The 21,579-nt window shown below is 44.2% G+C and overlaps 1 protein-coding gene across 1 annotated transcript in view; it reads left to right on the top strand.

The window, feature by feature from the left end:
• Positions 1-21,579, top strand: part of PLCD3 (phospholipase C delta 3) — a 99,453-nt gene that overhangs the window by 33,578 nt on the left and 44,296 nt on the right. Inside the window, exons 2-5 of the mRNA XM_040331618.1 lie at positions 3,442-3,600; positions 6,546-6,774; positions 10,035-10,164; positions 18,396-18,621. Coding sequence (XP_040187552.1) covers positions 3,442-3,600; positions 6,546-6,774; positions 10,035-10,164; positions 18,396-18,621 — 744 coding nt within the window. The remainder of the gene's footprint in view (positions 1-3,441; positions 3,601-6,545; positions 6,775-10,034; positions 10,165-18,395; positions 18,622-21,579) is intronic.

The following is a 21,579-nucleotide window of genomic DNA, read 5'->3' as shown; positions in this document are numbered from 1 at the left end:
TGAAGGAGTATCATGAAACAGTCCATAGTATACAGCTAGAATTCCAAAAGGTAAGAGGTTTCAAAATGCAAATCTTCCTGGTGGATGGGCTCACAGAGCGCTTACCTTGAAGCAGGGTTAAGACAGCTTTAAATGGCTGAATGCCAGCCTCTCAGGTAGATCGTGACTGCTGTGTGGAGATTTCAACTGCAGGCTGTGATAGGCTTCAAAAAGATGGAGACTCCCGGACAGATCAGTATTTTACAGGCCAGATCAGAATAAAGAGGAGAAATGCCCATAGTGAAGTACGTTCTGATAAAAACGTATTTAATAAAATAATATATGCGCTTACATGTATGTAATAAAAACCAACAGGGAAAATAACATCCAAACGGACTGGGGGACGGACTAACGTCACTTCCGGTCACGTGGGGATTCCTGACGCGTGTCGTCACGTCACGTGACTTCTTCAGAGGCAATCCTCAGCCAGGCCAATACTTAACCCAGCCAGGCCAGGACTCAACCCAGCAAGGCAGGCCAGAACTCAGCCCAGCCAGCCAGCCAGGCCAGGACTCAACCCAGCAAGGCAGGCCAGAACTCAGCCCAGCCAGCCAGCCAGGCCAGAACTTAGCCCTGCCATCCATATAATAACATTTCAGCAATCTCCTGGGAACTTCTTATATCTCTTGAGGACTCTATTGTCGAGAGCTCTGCACCATGTTTCTGGCCTTGCACATCTCTTGTGTTCACTATAAGGGGCCCCCAACCTGCCCTTTGGGCCAAAATCATCACAAATCTGATCAGTCACGCCATCCCTCTCTTTGTGAACACTCTCCATTAATGTGTTTGTGTTTTCATATCCTTGCTTTCTCCAGGCTTGTGTGGTTTCCCAGGTGGCTCTCATATCCATTTGCGTTATCACTCTGTAAACTGTTTGTAGTGAATTAGACGCTTTGTGGTCTGAGAGAAATCTTTAACCAAACATACAGATCTGAGTCACAGCTTGTCCAGTAGGAGAGGTAAGGTGGACTGATATAGTCAGCACCATTTTATTGGCAGCTGTTATACATTTTTAGTAAATGCATCATCTCTGTTATTAATGAGAACTCAGAGCAAAGAGCTAAATACAGTGGAACCTCGGATTACGAGAAACGCGGTTAACGAGCGTTTTTTTGCAATACGAGCACTGTGTTTTTAAAAAATCTTAACTCTGTGAGTGTTGTCTCACAAAACTAGCACAATTCAGGCCAAAGCGGTGTGGGGTACTGTGTTTGGCATCCTCGGGCCTTTTCGGCCATTTCCAAGGCTCTCCACCCAAAAGGCTGCATGTGGTATTGCATGCCATTGAAGTTAAAGCGGCAGTTCACCCCCAAATCAACTTTCTGACATTAGTTCCAGCATACTGCTAACATCTGCAGTATGCTGTTTTTTTTTTTTCCGCTACTTATCGTTTTATGAGCCCTTGTTATCCGGCTCCGAGCGGGGAATCCTGCGGGGATTAGGCGTCCCTAAGCGAAGAGGAGTTGATTGACGGGCTGCTAAAGTGCGTCACGGCTTCCGAAAATACCCGAAGTGACACTCGGGTGTTTACGGCGCTAAACGGCGCCTGCGCCTGCCGTGAAGAGCTGACTGCGCAGTCGCCGTAAACACCTGAGTGTCACTTCGGGTATTTTCGGAAGCCGTGACGCGCTTTAGCCGACCGTCAATCAACTCCTCTTCGCTTAGGAACGCCTATACCCGGAAGCGATCCCCGCTTGGAGCCGGATAACAAGGGCTCATAAAACGATAAGTAGCGGAAAAAAAAAAAAAACAGCATACTGCAGATGTTAGCAGTATACTGGAACTAATGTCAGAAAGTTGATTTGGGGGTGAACTCCCACTTTAATGCAGAAATAATTATTTTCGTTTCCATTGACTTCAATTGGGGAAACTCGCTTTGATATACGAGTACTTTGGATTACGAGCATTCTCCTGGAACGGATTATGCTCGTAATCCGAGGTTCCACTGTACAGAGGTTACTTACATACAGTATATTTTACCTGCCAATGAATTTTTATTACTGCCCATCTGGTCCTGTGTATTTGACAGCTCCGTAGCCTAGGACAGAGAGGCGGTTAAAGTAAACCCTCTCGGTAAAAAATAAATAAAAATACATGCTGCAAAACAAAGGCATAATGAGCTAGTATGCGCACCCCCGTCGCGTAAGCTGCATCACGATTGCCGAAAGGAGCCGACTGGCGGTGCGCAGGCGCAGTATAGCGCCGACTCGCCATTCGGCTTCTTTCGGCAATCGTGACGCAGCTTATGCGACGAGGGGAGCTTGTTTTTGGTCATCACGTCAATCACCAGCAAGTTAGGAACGCCCACTCCCGCGGGATTCGCAACCCGGAAGCCGCGGGTGAACTAGCTGTACCGAGGTATGTACAGCATAAAAAAATAAAAAAATAGGCATAATTGTATTGTAATGTGTCGGGACATTGTAATACTAGAAAGTAGTTTTAGGGTGAACCCCCGCTTTAAGTGTTTCTTACAGCTGAAATATATATTTTGTCCTCAGTTTTTTCCCCCACATCTCGCTCTTATCAACATGCCACTTAATTGGTTTGAATAAAACTTTTCCATTTTCATTACATACCTTATAGTGCTTCTCTATGCAATGCAGACAGATCATGGCAGATGGTATGGGCTGGCAGGGTGCTCTACCTAGCTTTCTGAAAACATCACCACAACATGCTTCAGTACTTCTCTCGAGAGCCCTCAGAGTAAAGTGGGCTGGCTCTTGGGAGGAGTTATGAAAATATGAAAATGCCTTGATGGATGCCCATAGCCCATATCCATTCTCAGAGGCGGCTCTTTAATTAGGCGGTCGCCGAAGGCCTCGCACTCATAGGGGACTCGCGGCCGCCTAACTTGCCCAATACATTACCCCAGTTTTGAGGGACAGGGACCTTAACGCTGCTGTGCTCAGAGCAACCAGTGAATATTGGTAACAGTTGTGACATCATGGACCCAGCATGCCCTCTGTCAATGACGTCACAAGGGGGCGGGTTCACCAGGTGACATCACTGGGTGTCCCCCCACCCCTTAGTTATTAAAAAGCAGGATCTGGGGGCAGCCTTGTTAAAGGGGGCTTCCAGATTCCGATAAGCCCCCTGCCCACAGACCTCCACAACCACCGGCCAGGGTTGTGGGGAAGAGGCTCTTGTCCTTGAATTATTTTTCCCATCATGGGTGAGAGTGGGGCCCCATGTCAAGTTCTGCCTAAGGCCTCACAAAGCCTAGAGCCGCCTCTGTCCATTCTCCTTAAACAGCAGTTCCTTCTCTGTTCTGTACTAATTCGGCTCAAAGCATTCTGGGAGTTGTATTTCGAACTGAAATTGTAGAATCCGACAAACGGTAAATTAGATGTAAAGGCATGGAAGCCTTGTTCTACAAGTAATATCTTCTACTCTTCTTTTCAGCCTTGTCTGATGACGAAGATGTGAAAATCATGCATAATGGCACCCAGCTATGGAAAATAAAGCCAGGATGGCAACAGCAAAGACTTTACCGGCTTGAGTCTGATGGTATGACCATCTGGTACCAGAGCCGGGCGAAAAAGGCTCGCTCCAAGCAGATCTGTGAGTACCTGTTGACAAAGGCAATATTTAATCAGTTCTGTATCATGTGTTCTGATTATCCCAATATGTGTTCCTCATGGGTAGGGCATGACAGATAGGAGGTGTGCCCATGACAACCAGTCAGATTGCAGCTGTCACTTTTTCTCTTGCAGGTTCAAAAATGATAACTTCCGATTGGCTGCTTTGGGTAACTTTTTTATTCAATTAGCCAATTTGCTAAGATTATAGAGCAGGAGTCCCCAAACTTTCTAAACAAGGGCCAGTTTATTGTCCCTTTGGTTTTAGGGGGGCTGGATTATGGTCATTGGGAGAAGAAAAGGTCCCGACGTCAGTGGGAGTAAACAATGCATTTTTGGTGTCAGTGGTAGGAATTGTGCCCCATTGTTGGTGTCAGTGGGAGGAATTGTGCCCCATCCTTGGTGTCTTTGGGAGAAATTGTTGCCTGATCATTAGTATCAATGGGCCCAATTGTTGGTGCCACTGGGAGGAATTGTTCCCCATTGTTGATGTCATTGGGCCCAATTGTTAGTGTCATTAGGAGGAATTGTGCTTCTTCGTTGGTGTCGGTGGGAGGAGTTGTGCCCCATTGTTTGTGTCAGTGAGAGGAATTGTGCCCCATTAATGGTGTCATTTTGCCCAACTGTTGGTGTCATTGGGAGGAATTGTGCCCCATTATTGGTATCAGTAGATGAAATAGTGCCTGAAGAGCTGGATAAAAGCAAGAAAAGGGTCACATCTGGCCCCAGGCTACAGTTTGGAGAAGTGTTTCCACAAGATTTTGGAGTATGATTGTGCAAATTCTTTCCCCTATTAGCAAAAAGAACATTTTTGATGTTGGGTATTGTGAAGACCTGACTTAAAATAAGCATTAAAGTTCATCCCAAAGGTATTCAGTAGGGTTGAGGTTAGGGCTTTGTGGAGGACACTCGAGTTCCTTCACACCAAAGATTTAGCTATATAGTGCAGTTGTGATGGTCAGGTGCTTACAAACATTTTGTCAAATAGTGTACCTGAAACAGAGAAGATACGTGATATCCCTTATATCAGGGGTATCCAAACTTTTTTTAAAGAGGGCCAGATTTAATGAAGTGAAAATGCGTGAGGGCCGACTATTTTGCCTCACATTCTTTGGACCAATAAAAGTCGGTCTAAGTGTATGGCCCCATACACACGAGAGGATTTATCCGCGAATACGGTCCAGCGGACCGTTTCCGCGGATAAATCCTCTCGAGGATTTGTGCGGATTTCCATGCGATGGAGTGTACTCACCATCGCATTGAAAACCGCGGCGAAATCCTCTGGCGATGACGTGTCGCGCCGTCGCCGCGATTATGACGCGGCGACGTGCGCGACGCTGTCATATAAGGAATTCCACGCATGCGTCAAATCATTACGACGCATGCAGGGGATCCCTTCGGACGGATGGATCCGGTGAGTCTATACAGACCAGCGGATCCATTCGTTGGGATGGATTCCAGCGGATAGATTTGTTTAGCATGTCAGCAAATATTCGATCTGCTGGAATCCATCCCAGGGGAGAAATATCCGCGGAAACAGATCCGCTGGAGTGTACACACCATAGGATCTATCCGCTGAAACCCATTCGCTGGGATTTTTCAGCGGATGGATTCTATCGTGTGTACGGGGCCTTAGAGTCTGAGCACTACTACACTGCCCAACAAGAATTGTCTTGCCTTTGTGGCTGTGTATGGTGAAGAGATGAGTTTGGACGTGTTATTTGGATATATACAGTTTTTGCCGGCGTATAAGGCAACTGGGCGTATAAGACGACCCCCTAATTTTCCAGCTAAAATGTTGGTTTTGGGATATACTCGCCGTATAAGACGACTTCCTACTAGTCATGCCTCACCTCATCTCACTGTGCCATTACATGCCTCACTGTGCCACCATTACATGCCTCACTGTGCCACCATTACATGCCAGACTGTGCCACCATTACATGCCTCACTGTGCCACCATTACATGCCAGACTGTGCCACCAATAGATGCCTCACTATGCCACCATTACATGCCAGACTGTGCCACCATTAGATGCCTCACTGTGCCACCATTACATGCCAGACTGTGCCACCATTACATTCCTCACTGTGCCACCATTACATGCCTCACTGTGCCACTGCATTCCTCAACGATCCCTTACCTTATCCCTGACATGCAGAATCTCAGTCAGACCGCGGGCATCCATTTTTCAAAAGCTACACCTCCTCCTCGTGCTGTTTCTTGATAGGCGGAACACTCAGCTTCCCAGCAGACACTGTGTTCAGTGTTCCGCCTATCACGGATGCCCTCTCGTCCGAGACCGAGGACGAGAGGGCATCCGTGATAGGCAGAACACTGAACAGAGGCTCTGCTGGGAAGCTGAGTGTTCCGCCTATCACGGGACAGCACGAGGAGGAGGCTTTTGAAAAATGGACGGCCACGGTCTGACTGAGAGTCTGCATGTTAGGTACCGGCGTATAAGACGACCCCCGACTTTTAAGAAGAATTTCATGTGTTAAAAAGTCGTCTTTTACGCCGGAAAATACGGTATATATCATTTGTGGCCCCAACGAATCCCTGAGCGCCGCTTAGGACTAAGGATGAGCTTGGGCGTGTTATTTGGATATACTGTATTTATCTGCACCTTCAGAAGGGAAATTTCAGGGAAAAATATACATTTTAAATAAAGAACTGTGAAGCAAAATGAGTGCACATCAATGCAGCCTAATCAGTGCCCATCTGCAGCCTCACCATTGCCATGAATGCAGCCTCACCATTGCCATGAATGCAGCCTCTCCATTGCCATGAATGCAGCCTCAGCATTGCCATCAGTGCAGCCTGATTGATGCTCATCTGCAGCCTGGGAGGGGATGGGGGGGGGGGACATCATTTGTAACTTAATGTTTAATGTTCTCATCTCCTTACTCCTCTCTCCTATTCCACAGTCTCCATCTTACACATCGAGTCTGTTCGCGAAGGGCGTCAGTCAGAAGGGCTACGAAGAAATGGCCGCCGCTTCCCAGAGAGTTGCTGCTTCAGTATTTCCTTTATGGGGAGGAGAAAAAACCTGGACCTGGCCGCCAGTAGTGAACAAGAAGCCCAAAGTTGGATCCATGGGCTGCAGAAACTCATGGAAAGAGCCATAGCCATGAGCCAGCGGGAGAAGTTAGTCCAATATCCTTAAAGAAATTAATGGAAACCATAAAAAAAAAAACACTGTCATAGGAGAAGTAGGTAGAAGCTACTATTGCTGACCCCTCTTTCTGAAAATACTAGTTTCCCGGGTCCCATGCTGATCCTCTGGATTCGGTACCTTGGCCATCTGATCCAGAATAAGTATAGAAATGCTTTTAGGGACTTCTATCTTTGTATCTTCAGCTATAAAAAAAAACATTGTCATAGGAGACAGAGGTCAAAGCTACTATTGCTGACCCCTCTTTATGAAAATAATTGTTTTCTGGGTCCCATGGTGACCCTCTGGATTCATTCTGATCCAGAATGGGTATAGAAATACTTCTATCTTTCCTGATCTGCTTACTTATCCCAGGACAGGAACTTAGTTGAGTAGGTCAGCATGACAGCTAAGTTATAAACATTTACGAAATGGTAGCTTCCTTGTGATAGGTTCACTTTAAGCCATGTTGGTGCAGCAGAGCTTCTCACCATAGGCGTGCGCACAGGGTGTGCCAGGTGTGCCCAGGCACACCCTAATCACCTTGTGCAGCACAGATTCCCCCTACTGCCCTGGCTCCCATCTTTCCCCCCCGCATCGCTGCCAGCTTCCCTCCTCTCCTATGGGCTGTTGCTGCTGGGATGTTTTAGGAGTGGGGAAGGGGTCAGTAAATATGTAATTTACCGGCCCCTTCCCTTTCTGAATGAACATCGTGAGTGATCGGTAGTGTGTGTTTGGGCTTTGGGGTGCACACCCAAATGCAATAGGCTGCCCACACCTATGCTTCTCACTGTGATTGTTATTGATTAATATCTTTTTTTTTTTACACAGGTTGTGCATCTACTTACTTTTTTCCACTCTTAATATACAGAATTCCGTATTTTCCTGTATATAATTGACTTGGATAGGACTGGGCTTTTAAGTTAACAATTGATCACTGCTCCCTGTTAGGCAGAGAGCACCTACATTTGCACCTACATTTGCCTGTCAGACCCAAAATGATGCACTCTCCAGCACCTACCTAGGAAGATGCTACATCGAGCCCATGCCAAAAACAAGCCATGTCCTCAGTGGCTTTGGGTAGTTGTACAAAAATGTAAAAGTAGTATGCCACAAACATGGAAAAGGGGAACAGGGAATTAATAAATGAACAAGGCCACGCGGCATACCCCATATGTGGCCAATATGTACAATAAATTAGCGTGAAATAATATATACCAGGGGTCAAGTCCTGGGGAAAAAAGTGTGGGAACTCCCACCCAAGATCCACTCCACCACCAAAAAAAAAAAATGATACGCTCATATGCATAATTACTAAAGCGCATGTTTTTTTTTTTAAGCAGGTTCTTTCTAAATCCCGCGATAACTCGCGGCAGACCTCCGCAATGTCTCCTGGGAACAATGACAAAAGCTCCCAGGAGACATTGCGGCATCGAGGAAGTGACGGAATACCCGCACACTACCAGATGAATCCATATACAGGAAGCAGCCAGTAACATAAAGGATTACTAAGGTTTGCCTGCCCCTGACAATGACTCGAGCTGGGCATCGCCACTTAGTGAAGGATTGGCTCGGGTGGCTCGTCTGCTTTAGTCCTGCAAAGGGAACTGCGTTCCTGCTGTGAAAAAAGTGCAGGGACTCCGTTCCCACGCGTTCCCGCAGGACTTGAGCCCTGATATATACACATTTAAAGGAGAGCTCCACCATGTGCACTTTGTTGGTGCACCCCCCGCCAAACATAAATTGATTGGTGGGGTAAAATGGCCAAACACCCTAACTAACTATGTTACAAGTATAGTATCATCACTAGGGATGAGCTGAAAACATCCCCCCGTTTGGTTCACACCAGAACCTGCGAACAGAGCAAAAGTTTGTGTGAACTTTAGAACCCTGTTAAAGTCTATGGGACTCGAACATTTGAAATCTAAAGTGATAATTTTAAAGGCTAATATGCAAGTTATTGTCCTAAATAGTATTTGGGGACCCGGGTCCTGCCTCAGGGAACATGTATCAATGCAAAAAAAAGTTTTAAAAACTGACGTTTTTTCGGGAGCAGTGATTTTAAAAATGCCTGAAGGGTCTGGAATTGATATTTGGGGGGAACCCCACATCTTTTTTTTTTTTTATTTGACGCGGGGTTCCCCTTAATATCCATACCAGACCTGAAAGGCCTGATAATTGAATTTGGGGGGACCCCCACACATTTTTTTTTTATGAACGACTTTTCTCTGTATTGCCGGGAGCCGACAATTCATTATAGCCGTGATTGGTTTTAAATGACTTTTTTTCCTTCAGAAATTACACTTTGTGCAGGGACAGTTCTAAGCACGGGAAACAAGCGATACTTTACAGGCATACTATACACCCCCCTAGGTACTAAATTTAAAGGAATATTTCACTTTTATTGTTTCACTTTAAGCATTATTAAAAACACTGCTCCCAAAAAAAATTCATTTTATAAAACATTTTTTTGCATTGATACATGTCCCCTGGGGCAGGACCCAGGTCCCCAAACACTTTTTATGACAATAACTTGCATATTAGCCTTTAAAATTAGCACTTTAGATTTCAAACATTCGAGTCCCATAGACTTTAACTGGGTTCTAAAGTTCACACAAACTTGCCGTGAACACCCCAAATTGTTCGCTGGTCGGCGAACAGGCAATGTTTTGAGTCGAACATGAGTTCGACTCGAACTCAAAGCTCATGCCTCATCATCACATGTTTACAATGTATTCGGATCATTCTTCCATCAGGACCCTGAATACTGCTGAACCATGCTTGGCTTTTCTTGTCTGGATGATTGATCACCACACGATCAATGTGCATTGATCTCCCCAGACTCCAATTATCTTTGATAGACAGAAATGTCTCCCAGAGCCGTGGTTCCTGTGCGGTTTTGGAACATATAGAAAGTCCCTGACAGCTTCTTTTTGATGCACTTTCAGAAAGCTCACTAAACTCGCAGGTAATAACAGAAGTCTATGGCTCAGTGCCGATAACCCACAGGTGCTCTGCTCTGCATCTGCGGATCAGTTTGAAAGCAGCCCAGTAACCACTGCAGAACACATATGCGCATATATACAGTGCGATTTTAGTAATAAAGTGACCTTTTATAACAATATTCTATTCCATCCCAGAGCAGGAGGTCGTAGGCCACATGTGGCTCCCGGGCCACTGGTTGGGCACCCCTGTCCTGAATGAATGTCTGTCCATGTTTCCTTCCATTCTCTCTGCATTGTGTTCCTTGACTGAACTATATTTGGATCCGAGATTATCTGCATCAGGCGGACAGAGACGGAGATGAGAAGATGAGTTTTCAAGAAGTGAAGGACATGCTGAGGATGATCAACATTGATATGAATGACATCTACGCCTACACACTCTTTAAGGTGACAAAGTGTCCTCCTTTAATTGTTATGGTTTATAGTTGTGACATCACCGCTCTCTAAATATAGGTTATAGTGTATGGGGTGACATCATCACTGTCCAGATATAACAGGGATATGCAATTAGCGGACCTCCGGCTGTTGCAAAACTACAAGTCCCATCATGCCTCTGACTCTAGGTGTCATGCTTTTGGCTGTCAGAGTCTTGCTATGTGTCATGGGAATCGTAGTTCTGCAACAGCTGGAGGTCCGCTAATTGCATATCCCCGATATATAAATGATAGTGTTTGGATGTATAATCACCACTCTCTGGATTTACAGTAATATATGGTGTATGGGGGTGGCACTGTCCAAATATATGGAGTTTGGATATAGCATCACCAATCCCCAGCTATAATTGATAGTGTATGGGTGTGACATCACAACTTTCCAAATATAAATTATGATGTATGGGTGTGACATCACCACTGTCCAGATATAAATGATAGTTTATGGATGTGACACCAATGCTCTCCAGAAACAAATGATAGTGTATGGTGTGACATCATCCTACTCCAGATAACAGTTATGGTGTATGGGCGTGACATCACTGCTCTCCAAATATAAATTATGGTGTATGGGCGTGACATCACTGCTCTCCAAATATAAATTATGATGTATGGGCGTGACATCACTGCTCTCCAAATATAAATTATGATGTATGGGCGTGACATCACTGCTCTCCAAATATAAATTATGATGTATGGGCGTGACATCACTGCTCTCCAAATATAAATTTTGATGTATGGGTGTGACATCACTGCTCTCCGTATATAAATTATGATGTATGGGTGTGACATCACTGCTCTCCGTATATAAATTATGATGTATGGGTGTGACATCACTGCTCTCCGTATATAATTTATAATGCATGGATATGTCATTACCACTCTCCAGATATATGTTATAGTGTATGGGCGTGACATCACTACTCTCCAGATATAATTGGTGTATCGATATGACATCACGGCTTTCCATATATAAGTTTTAGTGTATTGATATGACATCACTTCTCTCCAGAGATATTGATACGTCATCACCACTTTCCAGATATAAGTTATAGTATATGGATATGAAATCACCACTCTCCAGATATAAGTTATAGTGTATGGATATGATATAACTCTAGATTTAGGTTATAGTGTATGGATATGTCATCACTGTTCTCCAGATATAAGTTATAGGCCCAGATCTACGTACATCCGCGCATATATAGGCCGGCGTAGCGCATCTCATTTACGCTACGCCGCCGCAACTTAGAGAGGCAAGTGCTGTGTTTTAAAAGCACTTGCGTCCTAAGTTGCGGCGTAGCGTAAATGTGGCGGCGTAAGCACGCCTAATTCAAATTGTGAAGAGGAGGGCGTGTTTTATGCTAATAAATCGTGACCCGACATGATTGACGTTTTGAACGAACGGCGCATGCGCCGTCCGTGGGGTATCCCAGTGCACATGCACAAAATCACGTCGCAAATAGTCAATGCTTTCGACGTGAACGTAACTTACGCAAAGCGCTATTCGCGAACGATTTACGTAAACGACGGAAAATTTGACGCTGTTCTGACGTCCATACTTAACATTGCGTACGCCTCATAGGCAGGGGTAACGTTACGCCGAAAAAAGCCTTACGTAAACGACGTAAAAAAATGCGCCGGGCGGACGGACGTTTGAGAATCGGCGTATCCAGCTAATTTGCATACTCGACGCGGAAGCGCCACCTAGCGGCTAGCGTAAATATGCACCTTAGATCCGACGGCGTACTAAGACGTACGTCAGTCGGATCTAGCCCACATTCAGACGTATCTTGTTTTGTGGATACAAAACAAAGATACGACTGCGCATCGTAGAACTTACGCAGCGTATCAAAAGATACGCCGCAAGTTCTTTGTGGATCTGGCCCATAGTGTATGAATATGACATCACCACTCTCGAGATATAATTAATAGTATGTGGATATGACATCACCGCTCTCCAGATATAAGTTATAGTATATGGATATGACATCATCGCTCTCCAGATATAAGTTATAGTGTATGGATATGACATCACCGCTCTCCAGATATAAGTTATAGTATATGGATATGACATCATCGCTCTCCAGATATAAGTTATAGTGTATGGATATGACATCACCGCTCTCCAGATATAAGTTATAGTGTATGGATATGACATCACCGCTCTCCAGATATAAGTTATAGTATATGGATATGACATCATCGCTCTCCAGATATAAGTTATAGTATATGGATATGACATCACCACTCTCCAGATATAAATTATAGTGTAGGGATATGACATCACCGCTCTCCAGATATAAGTTATAGTATATGGATATGACATCACCACTCTCCAGATATAAGTTATAGTATATGGATATGACATCACCGCTCTCCAGATATAAGTTATAGTATGTGGATATGACATCATCACTTTCCAGATATAAGTTATAGTATATGGATATGACATCACCACTCTCCAGATATAAGTTATAGTGTAGGGATATGACATCACCGCTCTCCAGATATAAGTTATAGTGTATGGATATGACATCACCACTCTCCAGATATAAGTTATAGTATATGGATATGACATCACCCCTCTCCAGATATAACTTATAGTATATGGATATGACATCACCACTCTCCAGATATAAGTTATAGTGTAGGGATATGACATTACCGCTCTCCAGATATAACTTATAGTGTAGGGATATGACATCACCGCTCTCCAGATATAAGTTATAGTGTATGGATATGACATCACCACTCTCCAGATATAACTTATAGTGTAGGGATATGACATCACCACTCTCCAGATATAACTTATAGTGTAGGGATATGACATCACCGCTCTCCAGATATAAGTTATAGTGTATGGATATGACATCACCACTCTCCAGATATAAGTTATAGTGTATGGATATGACATCACCCCTCTCCAGATATAACTTATAGTATATGGATATGACATCATCACTTTCCAGATATAAGTTATAGTATATGGATATGACATCATCATTCTCTGACCATTGTACAGAATTTTGTACTGTGTTAGCTTGCAGAGGAAACCTGAGCTGACACTGACCCTTGCAGTGTAAATTCCACCATCTCTACCCTGTTTCTGCTCCAAAAATGCCATAAAATATATAATATGTCCCACTGGTAACAGATAAGCAGATCTTATGTGACAACAAGCAATAAAAACATGAGATACATTTTCAGTGTAGGTTGGCACAGCTAATGCATTCCTGAGCTCCCGCCGTGTAATAACATATTATTAGACCCATGCTGGGTGGTGCCCACCCTTTCTCCATTATGGGTCTCTCACTTTGTCTTATTTCAGGGTTAGCAATTGCTGGGCCTCTCTTGCCCTCCGCTGTAGAATTATACTCTGTATCTGCCTTGTCCTGTGGTTGTTTTGGCAAAAATGGATGACTAAAATTAGATTCAGCGAGTGGCACACACCCATCCACTGTGCAATACTTGAGCCCCTGCCAGAGGCAGCTGAAATACAAACCTCGGGATTATTCAGTAAGGAAAATAAAAAGCTACGTTCCCTCATCCATAGTAGCCAATCAAACTTTTTTTTTTTGCTACTCCTCTGTCTACAGTAAGTGAAATCTGATTGGTTGTTATGGGTTACTGCACAAGATCATTGGCCCAGATTCAAGTAGCAATTGCGCCTGTGTAACCATAGGTTACACAGCCCAATTGCTTATTTGCCCCGGCGTTACGAATGATCCTGATTCAGGAACATCGTAACGCCGACTTCAGCCTAAAATCTGCGTGGCATAAGGCTCTTATGCCACGCATATCTAGGCTGCATTCTTGAAATGACCGCTAGGGGGCGTTCCCATTGTGGTCAGTGTATAGTATGCAAATTGCATACTAACACCGATTCACAATGTTGCGCGAGCCCTGCGTACGCAATTTACGTTGTTTCCGTATGGCGTGTTTAGCGTAAGGCTGCCCCTTCTAATAGCAGGGGCAGCCAATGCTAAAGTATACCCGTCGTTCCCGCGTTGCGACGTTCAAATTTTACGTAATTTGCGTAAGTGATTCGTGAATGGCGCTGGACGCCATTCACGTTCACTTTGAAGCAAATGACGTCCTTGCGACGTCACTTGCCGCAATGCACGTCGGGAAAGTTTCCAGACGGAGCATGCGCTCTACGCTCAGCGCGGGAACGCGCCTAATTTAAATGATTCCCGCCCCCTACGGGATCATTTACATTAGGCGCCCTTACGCAGGGCAAGTTTACACAGCGCACACGCAATTTACGGAGCTACTGCTCCGTGAATCGCGGGTAGCGCAGTAAATTTGCGGGGGCGCAGGGCAAAAACGCTGCCCTGCGCCTCCGTAAATAAGGGGCAAATCTACCTGAATCCGGGCCATTGTTGGTTACAGAGCCTTTGACCCTGCTGGAAAGTTTATGCCTTTTTTTTTTATGTGCTACAGGTTATTGGCATAGCACATGAAAACAAATAATTGTTGATAACGCACGTGAAAACATATAAAAAGGCGCACAGCGAGGATTGCAACCAGCCTTAAAACGACTTCCCCAAAACAAAACCCCATTGAAAAGTCCCTATAATAGAAGATTGGTGAATATTTACATCTGTAATGGGCAGTGAGTCCACCATACTCGAGTGATAGAGCCTTTAGTCCTCACGTCTGATACACTTCCTGGTGTGTTGAATACCTGTGTCCCCCCCGCACTTGTTGTTCATTCATCCAGTCCTTACGTCACTACACTAGTCACACAGGGGCCAGTGGAAGGAACCATTGCGCGTAGAGGGGGGATCAAGCATCCATCACACCATTAAGTGTGTTAAAGATCAATGCCCGGATTCAGATACAATTGCGTATCTGTCAGCGGGCGTAACGTATCTCAGATACGTTACGCCGCCGTAACTTAGGGCGCAAGTTCCATATTCAGAAAGAACTTGCGCCCTAAGTTAAGGCGGCGTAGCGTATGTGGTCCGGCGTAAGCCCGCGGAATTCAAATTCTCCATGCAGTGGGCGTGTTGTATGGTAATGAAGGCTGACCCCACGTAAATGACGTTTTTGGCTAACGGCGCATGCGCCGTCCGTGAACGTATCCCAGTGCGCATTCTCCAAATTAACCCGCAAAAAGCCAATGCTTTCGACTTGAACGTAAATTACGCCCAGCCCTATTCGCGAACGACCTACGCAAACGACATAATCGACGTCCATACTTAACATAGGATACGCCTCATATAGCAGGGGTAACTTTACGCCGGAAAAAGCCTAACGTAAACGACGTAAAAAAATGCGCCGGGCGGACGTACGTTTCTGAATCGGCGTATCTACCTAATTTGCATATTCCTTGCGTAAATATACGGAAGCGCCACCTAGCGGCCAACGTAAATATGCAGCCTAAGATACGACGGTGTAAGAGACTTACGCCGGTCGGATCTTGGGGAAATCTATGCGTAACTGATTCTACGAATCAGGCGCATAGATACGACCCTGCACACTTAGAGTTACGACGGTGTATCCGGAGATACGCCGTCGTATCCCCTTTCTGAATCCCGGCCCAAGACTTCGCTGGAGGCTCTATCACTTGAACATGGCAAACTTACCGCATGCCAGCATAGTCTTTTATTGCAGGATCCAATCGTTTAAGCTCTTTTGGGCGTAAACAATTTTTTACTTTGTTAAAGCGGAACCAAACTCTCCTATTGTTCTCAGTCAATGAAGCTGCCATCTTGGTTTCTTTTTGATCTTGAACTCCCATGATGCTGTACAGTGCACATGTGATCAGGTATGACACCAACCATTTGATGGTTTGACAGTTTGGTTGAGAGCACAATGTAAGGGCTCATTAACACTTGCTTCGGCTTTAACACACATTAGGGCTAGCTTACACTTGTTTCAAAACATGGTTTCGGACAGGCTTTGTTAACGCTCTCTGAACGCCAGTCAAAGCCCCTGTCACTAAATAAAATGGTTAGCTTACAGTCCTGTTTACACCTTGCTTTTGCTCTGTGTGTTTTTCGATGAGGCTTCAGTGGGGCTTCGATGAGGCTTTGGTGGAGCTTCGATGGGGCTTCGATGAGGCTTTGGTAGAGCTTCGATGGGGCTTCGATGAGGCTTTGGTGAAGCTTCGATGAGGCTTTGGTGGAGCTTCGATGAGGCTTTGGTGAAGCTTCGATGAGGCTTTGGTGGAGCTTCCATGAAGCTTTGGTGGAGCTTTGGTGAAGCTTTGGTGGAGCTTCGATGAGCCTTTGGTGAGGCTTTGTGGGGCTTCGATGAGGCTTTGGTGTCTTCAAGGGAGCTTTGCCATAGACTTCTATGGAGGCTTTGAAGACGCTTTGAAGCACCACTAAACTACATGGGGTATAATTTTTTTAAAGCGAAGTGGAGGAAAAAAAAAACAGAACTGTAAGCTAACCATTTTATTTAGTGACAGGAGCTTTGACTGGCGTTCAAAGAGCTTTAACAAAGCCTGTCCAAAGCTTTGTTTTGAAGCAAGTGTAAACTATCCGTTAATGTGTGTTGAAGCTGAAGAAAGTGTAAATGAGCCCTAACAGTTACATTCACAGCACGTGCCAGGAATGTAACTGTTTTTTAAACTATTAAATCGATGGATTTAGTTACGATTTGAAAATCCAAGCTTCCCCCAATAGATGGTCACTATGCTGCACACCTGGTCAGTCAAGGACAGATATCCAGATTCTGCTTTCTTAACCACTTAAGACCCGGACCAAAATGCAGCTAAAGGACCCGGCCAGGTTTTGCGATTCGGCACTGCGTCGCTTTAACTGACAATTGCGCGGTCGTGCGACGTGGCTCCCAAACAAAATTGACGTCCTTTTTTTCCCACAAATAGAGCTTTCTTTTGGTGGTATTTGATCACCTCTGCGGTTTTTATTTTTTGCGCTATAAACAAAAACAGAGCGTCAATTTTGAAAAAAATGCAATATTTTTAACTTTTTGCTATAATAAATATCCCCCAAAAATATATATAAAAAAAATTATTTTCCTCAGTTTAGGCCGATACGTATTCTTCTACCTATTTTTGGTAAAAAAAATCACAATAAGCGTTTATCGGTTGGTTTGCGCAAAATTGATAGCGTTTACAAAATAGGGGATAGTTTTATTGCATTTTTATAAAAAACATTTTTTTACTACTTATGGTGGCGATCAGCGTTTTTTTTCATGACTGCGACATTATGGCGGACACATCGGACAATTTTGACACATTTTTGGGACCATTGTAATTTTCACGGCAAAAAATGCATTTAAAATGCATTGTTTACTGTGAAAATGACAGTTGCAGTTTGGGAGTTAACCACAAGGGGGCGCTGATGGGGTTATGTGTGACCTGAAGTGTGTTTACAACTGTAGGGGGGTGTGGCTGTAGGTGTGACATCATCAATTGTGTATCCCTATAAAAGGGATCACACGATCGATGACGCCGCCACAGTGAAGAACGGGGAAGCCGTGTTTACACACGGCTCTCCCCGTCCTTCAGCGCCGGGGACCGACCGCGGGACTCCAGCGCCGATCGGGTCCGCGGGTCCCGCGGTCCCGGAGCTTCGGACCGGGTCGCGGGCGAAGCACAATAGCACAGTACGTACATGTACGTGCATGTGCCCAGCCGTGCCATTCTCCCGACGTAAATATGCAGAAGGCGGTCCTTAAGTGGTTAAAGTGGTTGTAAAGGTTCAGTTAAAAAAAAAAAAAAAACATGTCATACTTACCTCCACTGTGCAGTTCATTTTGCACAGAGTGGCCCCGATCCTCCTCTTCTGGGGTCCCTCGGCAGATCTCTCGGCTCCTCCCCGCAAAATCTAACCCCCTCTGGGAAGCTCTCTCCCAAGGGGGTTACCTTGCAGGCGCGCTCCCGTGTTATTCATTCGGCGTCCACAGCCGCCAAATGTATGACTCGGCCCCGCCCCCCCCAGGCGGCCGCGTCATTAAATTTGATTGACAGCAGCGGGAGCCAATGGCTGCGCTGCTATCAATCTATCCAATGAAGAGCCAAGAAGCCGTAGAGAGAGCGATGCGGGATCGCGCCCTCGGAAATTCAGGACTCGGGTAAGTAAAGCGGGGGCTCGGGCGTGCCGGACACTGCAAGGTGTTTTTTCACCTTAATGCATAGGATTAAGTTTTAATACCCACCAGAGGCGATCCTAATTCTTTTGGATGGTTTTGTATCCCTTTGTACAGAAATGTGACCGCTCCAACACCGACAGGCTGGAGGACCATGAAATCGAAGAGTTCTGTACTCAGCTCATGTACCGGCCCGAGCTGGAAGAAATATTTCACCAGTATTCCGGTGAGGATCGGGTCCTCTCTGCAGAGGAGTTACAGGAGTTCCTGCACCACCAGGGGGAAGAAGCCACCTTAGAAAGGGCGCGGGAGATTATTCACAAGTATGAGCTGAATGAGAAAGGTAAGGTCGGGTGAGGTATCAATTATTAGTTGTCAACCATTGTCTATTGTTCCTTTCTGATATACTTTGTGAGTAAAGGATAATTCATAACTGAATTGTTTTAGTTCCTTAATAGCTATGGGTTTTACAACGGTGTCTGAGCAGAGGCGGCTCTTTAATTAGGCAACTTTGGTGGTCGCCTAAGGCCTCGCACTCACAGGGGGCCCTGCGGCCACCTAATTTGCCTCTGCTCACTCACTGTGTGCTAGATCCGTGTAACTTTCTGCTGCCATTTTTATTTGCTTGAATTTTTTTACCCATTATGAGCACGAGTGGGGCCACCGTGTCTAAGATTTGCTTAAGGCCTCACAAAGCCTAAAGCCGCCTCTGTGTCTGAGTATTATTTTTGTGGAAGAAGGGCCTTCAAGGTGGACACTGTGGCCCAGATTCTCGTATCTCGACGTAAATCTCCGCGGGCGTTACGTATCTCATTTACGTTACGCCGCCGCAAGTTTTACAGGCAAGTGCTTTATTCACAAAGAACTTGCCTGTAAAGTTGCGGCGGCGTAGCGTAAATCCTCCGGCGCAAGCCCGCCTAATTCAAATGATCCGGGTAGGGGGCGTGGATCATTTAAATTAGGCATGTTCCCGCGCCGATCGTACTGCGCATGCGCCGTCCCTAAAATTTCCCGACGTGCATTGCGCTAAATGACGTCGCAAGGACGTCATTGGTTTCGACGTTAACGTAAATGGCGTCCAGCGCCATTCACGGACGACTTACGCAAACGACGTAAGTTTTTAAATTTCGACGCGGGAACGACGGCCATACTTAACATTGGTTGCCCCTCATATAGCAGAGGCAACTTTACGCGTCGCAAATCTAACGTAAACATCGTATCTTCACTGCGTCGACCGCGCGTACGTTCGGGAATTCGCGTATTTTGCTAATTTGCATACTCGATCGGGAAAACGACGGAGGCGACACCTAGCGGCGAAAAAAAAAATGCATTTAAGATCCGACAGTGTAAGAGCCTTACGCCTGTCGGATCTAATGGTTATCTATGCGTAACTGATTCTAAGAATCAGTCGCATAGATACGACGGCCCAGATTAGGACTTACGACGGCGCACATGACGTTGCGCTGTCGTAAGCCCTTTCAGAATCTGGGCCTAAGTACTAATGGGACTTTTGCGGCAGTAGTTCTGTGTTGTTTGGCCACAATTCATGTTTGATAAGCAGGTGCAGTCTACTTTCTCCACCGCAGGTGGCGCTCTACCACAGCAGCACGGCAGTTAGAAAGGAAGTCAGGAGGAACACAGCTCCTCTATGGTTTCCTGGATCTCTGAGGAGCATCTGATTTGATGCTGCTGTCCCATGTGACTCTGGCAGCCATCTTGGGTCAGGCAGAGCCTATTTAAGGCCTTGCTTCTCAGGTATGGTGCATTTGCAAGTTGGTAGAGTAGGGACATGTACCCTATTTGGTTGGGACAGTACTAATGGCAGGGAAGGTTCCTGACAAGGAGGGAAAGCGTGGGGTATGCACTTCTCTGGACACCTGCCTGTTGGGCACAAGACGGCTAGGTCGCATTCTTCCCCTCTCTACAGACGCTGAAAGTTCGCCTGCACTCTGCTCTCTACAAAATGTTTTACATTTTATATATATATATATATTTTTTTTTAGATAAATTTGTGGCAACCCCCCCCCCCTTTTTTTTATAAATGTTTATTTTTTTATGTTTATTTATATATATATATATTTTTTTTTTTTTAAATTAAAAGGCTCAGAGGTCCCCAGGGCCCCGGATGGCAACCCCCCCTTTTTTTTTATAAAAAATGTTTTACATTTTTCTATATATATATATATTTTTTTTTATATACATTTGTGGCAACCCCCCCCCCCTTTTTTTATAAAAGTTTATTTTTTTATGTTTATATATATATATAAATAAACATAAAAAAATAAACTTTTATAAAAAAGGGGGGGTTGCCACAAATTTATATAAAAAAAAATAATATATATATATATATATATATATATATATATATATATATATATATATATATATATATATATATATATAAAAAAGTAAAACATTTTTTATAAAAAAAAAGAGGGGGGTTGCCATCCGGGTCCCTGGGGACCTCTGAGACTTTTAAATTAAAAATATATATATATATATATAAATAAACATAAAAAAAATAAACATTTATAAAAAAAAAGGGGGGGGTTGCCACAAATTTATATAAAAAAAATATATATATATATATATATATGTGTGTATAACCTGGGGACCTCTGAGCCTTTTAATTTAAAAAAAAATATATATATAAATAAACATAAAAAAATAAACATCTATAAAAAAAGGGGGGGTTGCCACAAATTTATATATAAAAAATAAAAAATATGTATATATATATATATATATATATATATATATATATATATATATATATATATATATATATATATATAAAAATGTAAAACATTTTTTTATAAAAAAAAGGGGGGGGGGGGTTTGCCATCCGGGGCCCTGGGGACCTCTGAGCCTGTTAATTAAAATATATATATATATATAAATAAACATAAAAAAATAAACATTTATAAAAAAAAAGGGGGGTTGCCACAAATTTATATAAAAAAAAAAATATATATATATATATATATATATATATATATATATATATATATATATATATATATATATAAAAAATGTAAAACTTTTTTTATAAAAAAAAGGGGGGGAGTTGCCATCCGGGGCCCTGGGGACCTCTGTGACCTTTAATAATAATAATAAAAAATATATATAAATAAAAATTAAAAAATATATAATTTTTTTTTTTATAAAAAAATAAATAAAAAAAGGGGGGTTGCCATCCAGGGCCCTGGGGGCTTTCCGGCTCCCTGGGACCTCCGGACACCTTTTTTTTTAAAAGGGGGTTGCCATCCGGGCCTCTGGGGACCTCCGGGCCCCTTACAGG

Source organism: Rana temporaria, chromosome 12, assembly GCF_905171775.1.
Source record: "Rana temporaria chromosome 12, aRanTem1.1, whole genome shotgun sequence".
In the NCBI taxonomy this organism is placed as follows: Eukaryota; Metazoa; Chordata; class Amphibia; order Anura; family Ranidae; genus Rana; species Rana temporaria.
Note: the sequence above shows the minus strand (reverse complement) of the source record. Positions and strands in the feature narration are given on the sequence as shown.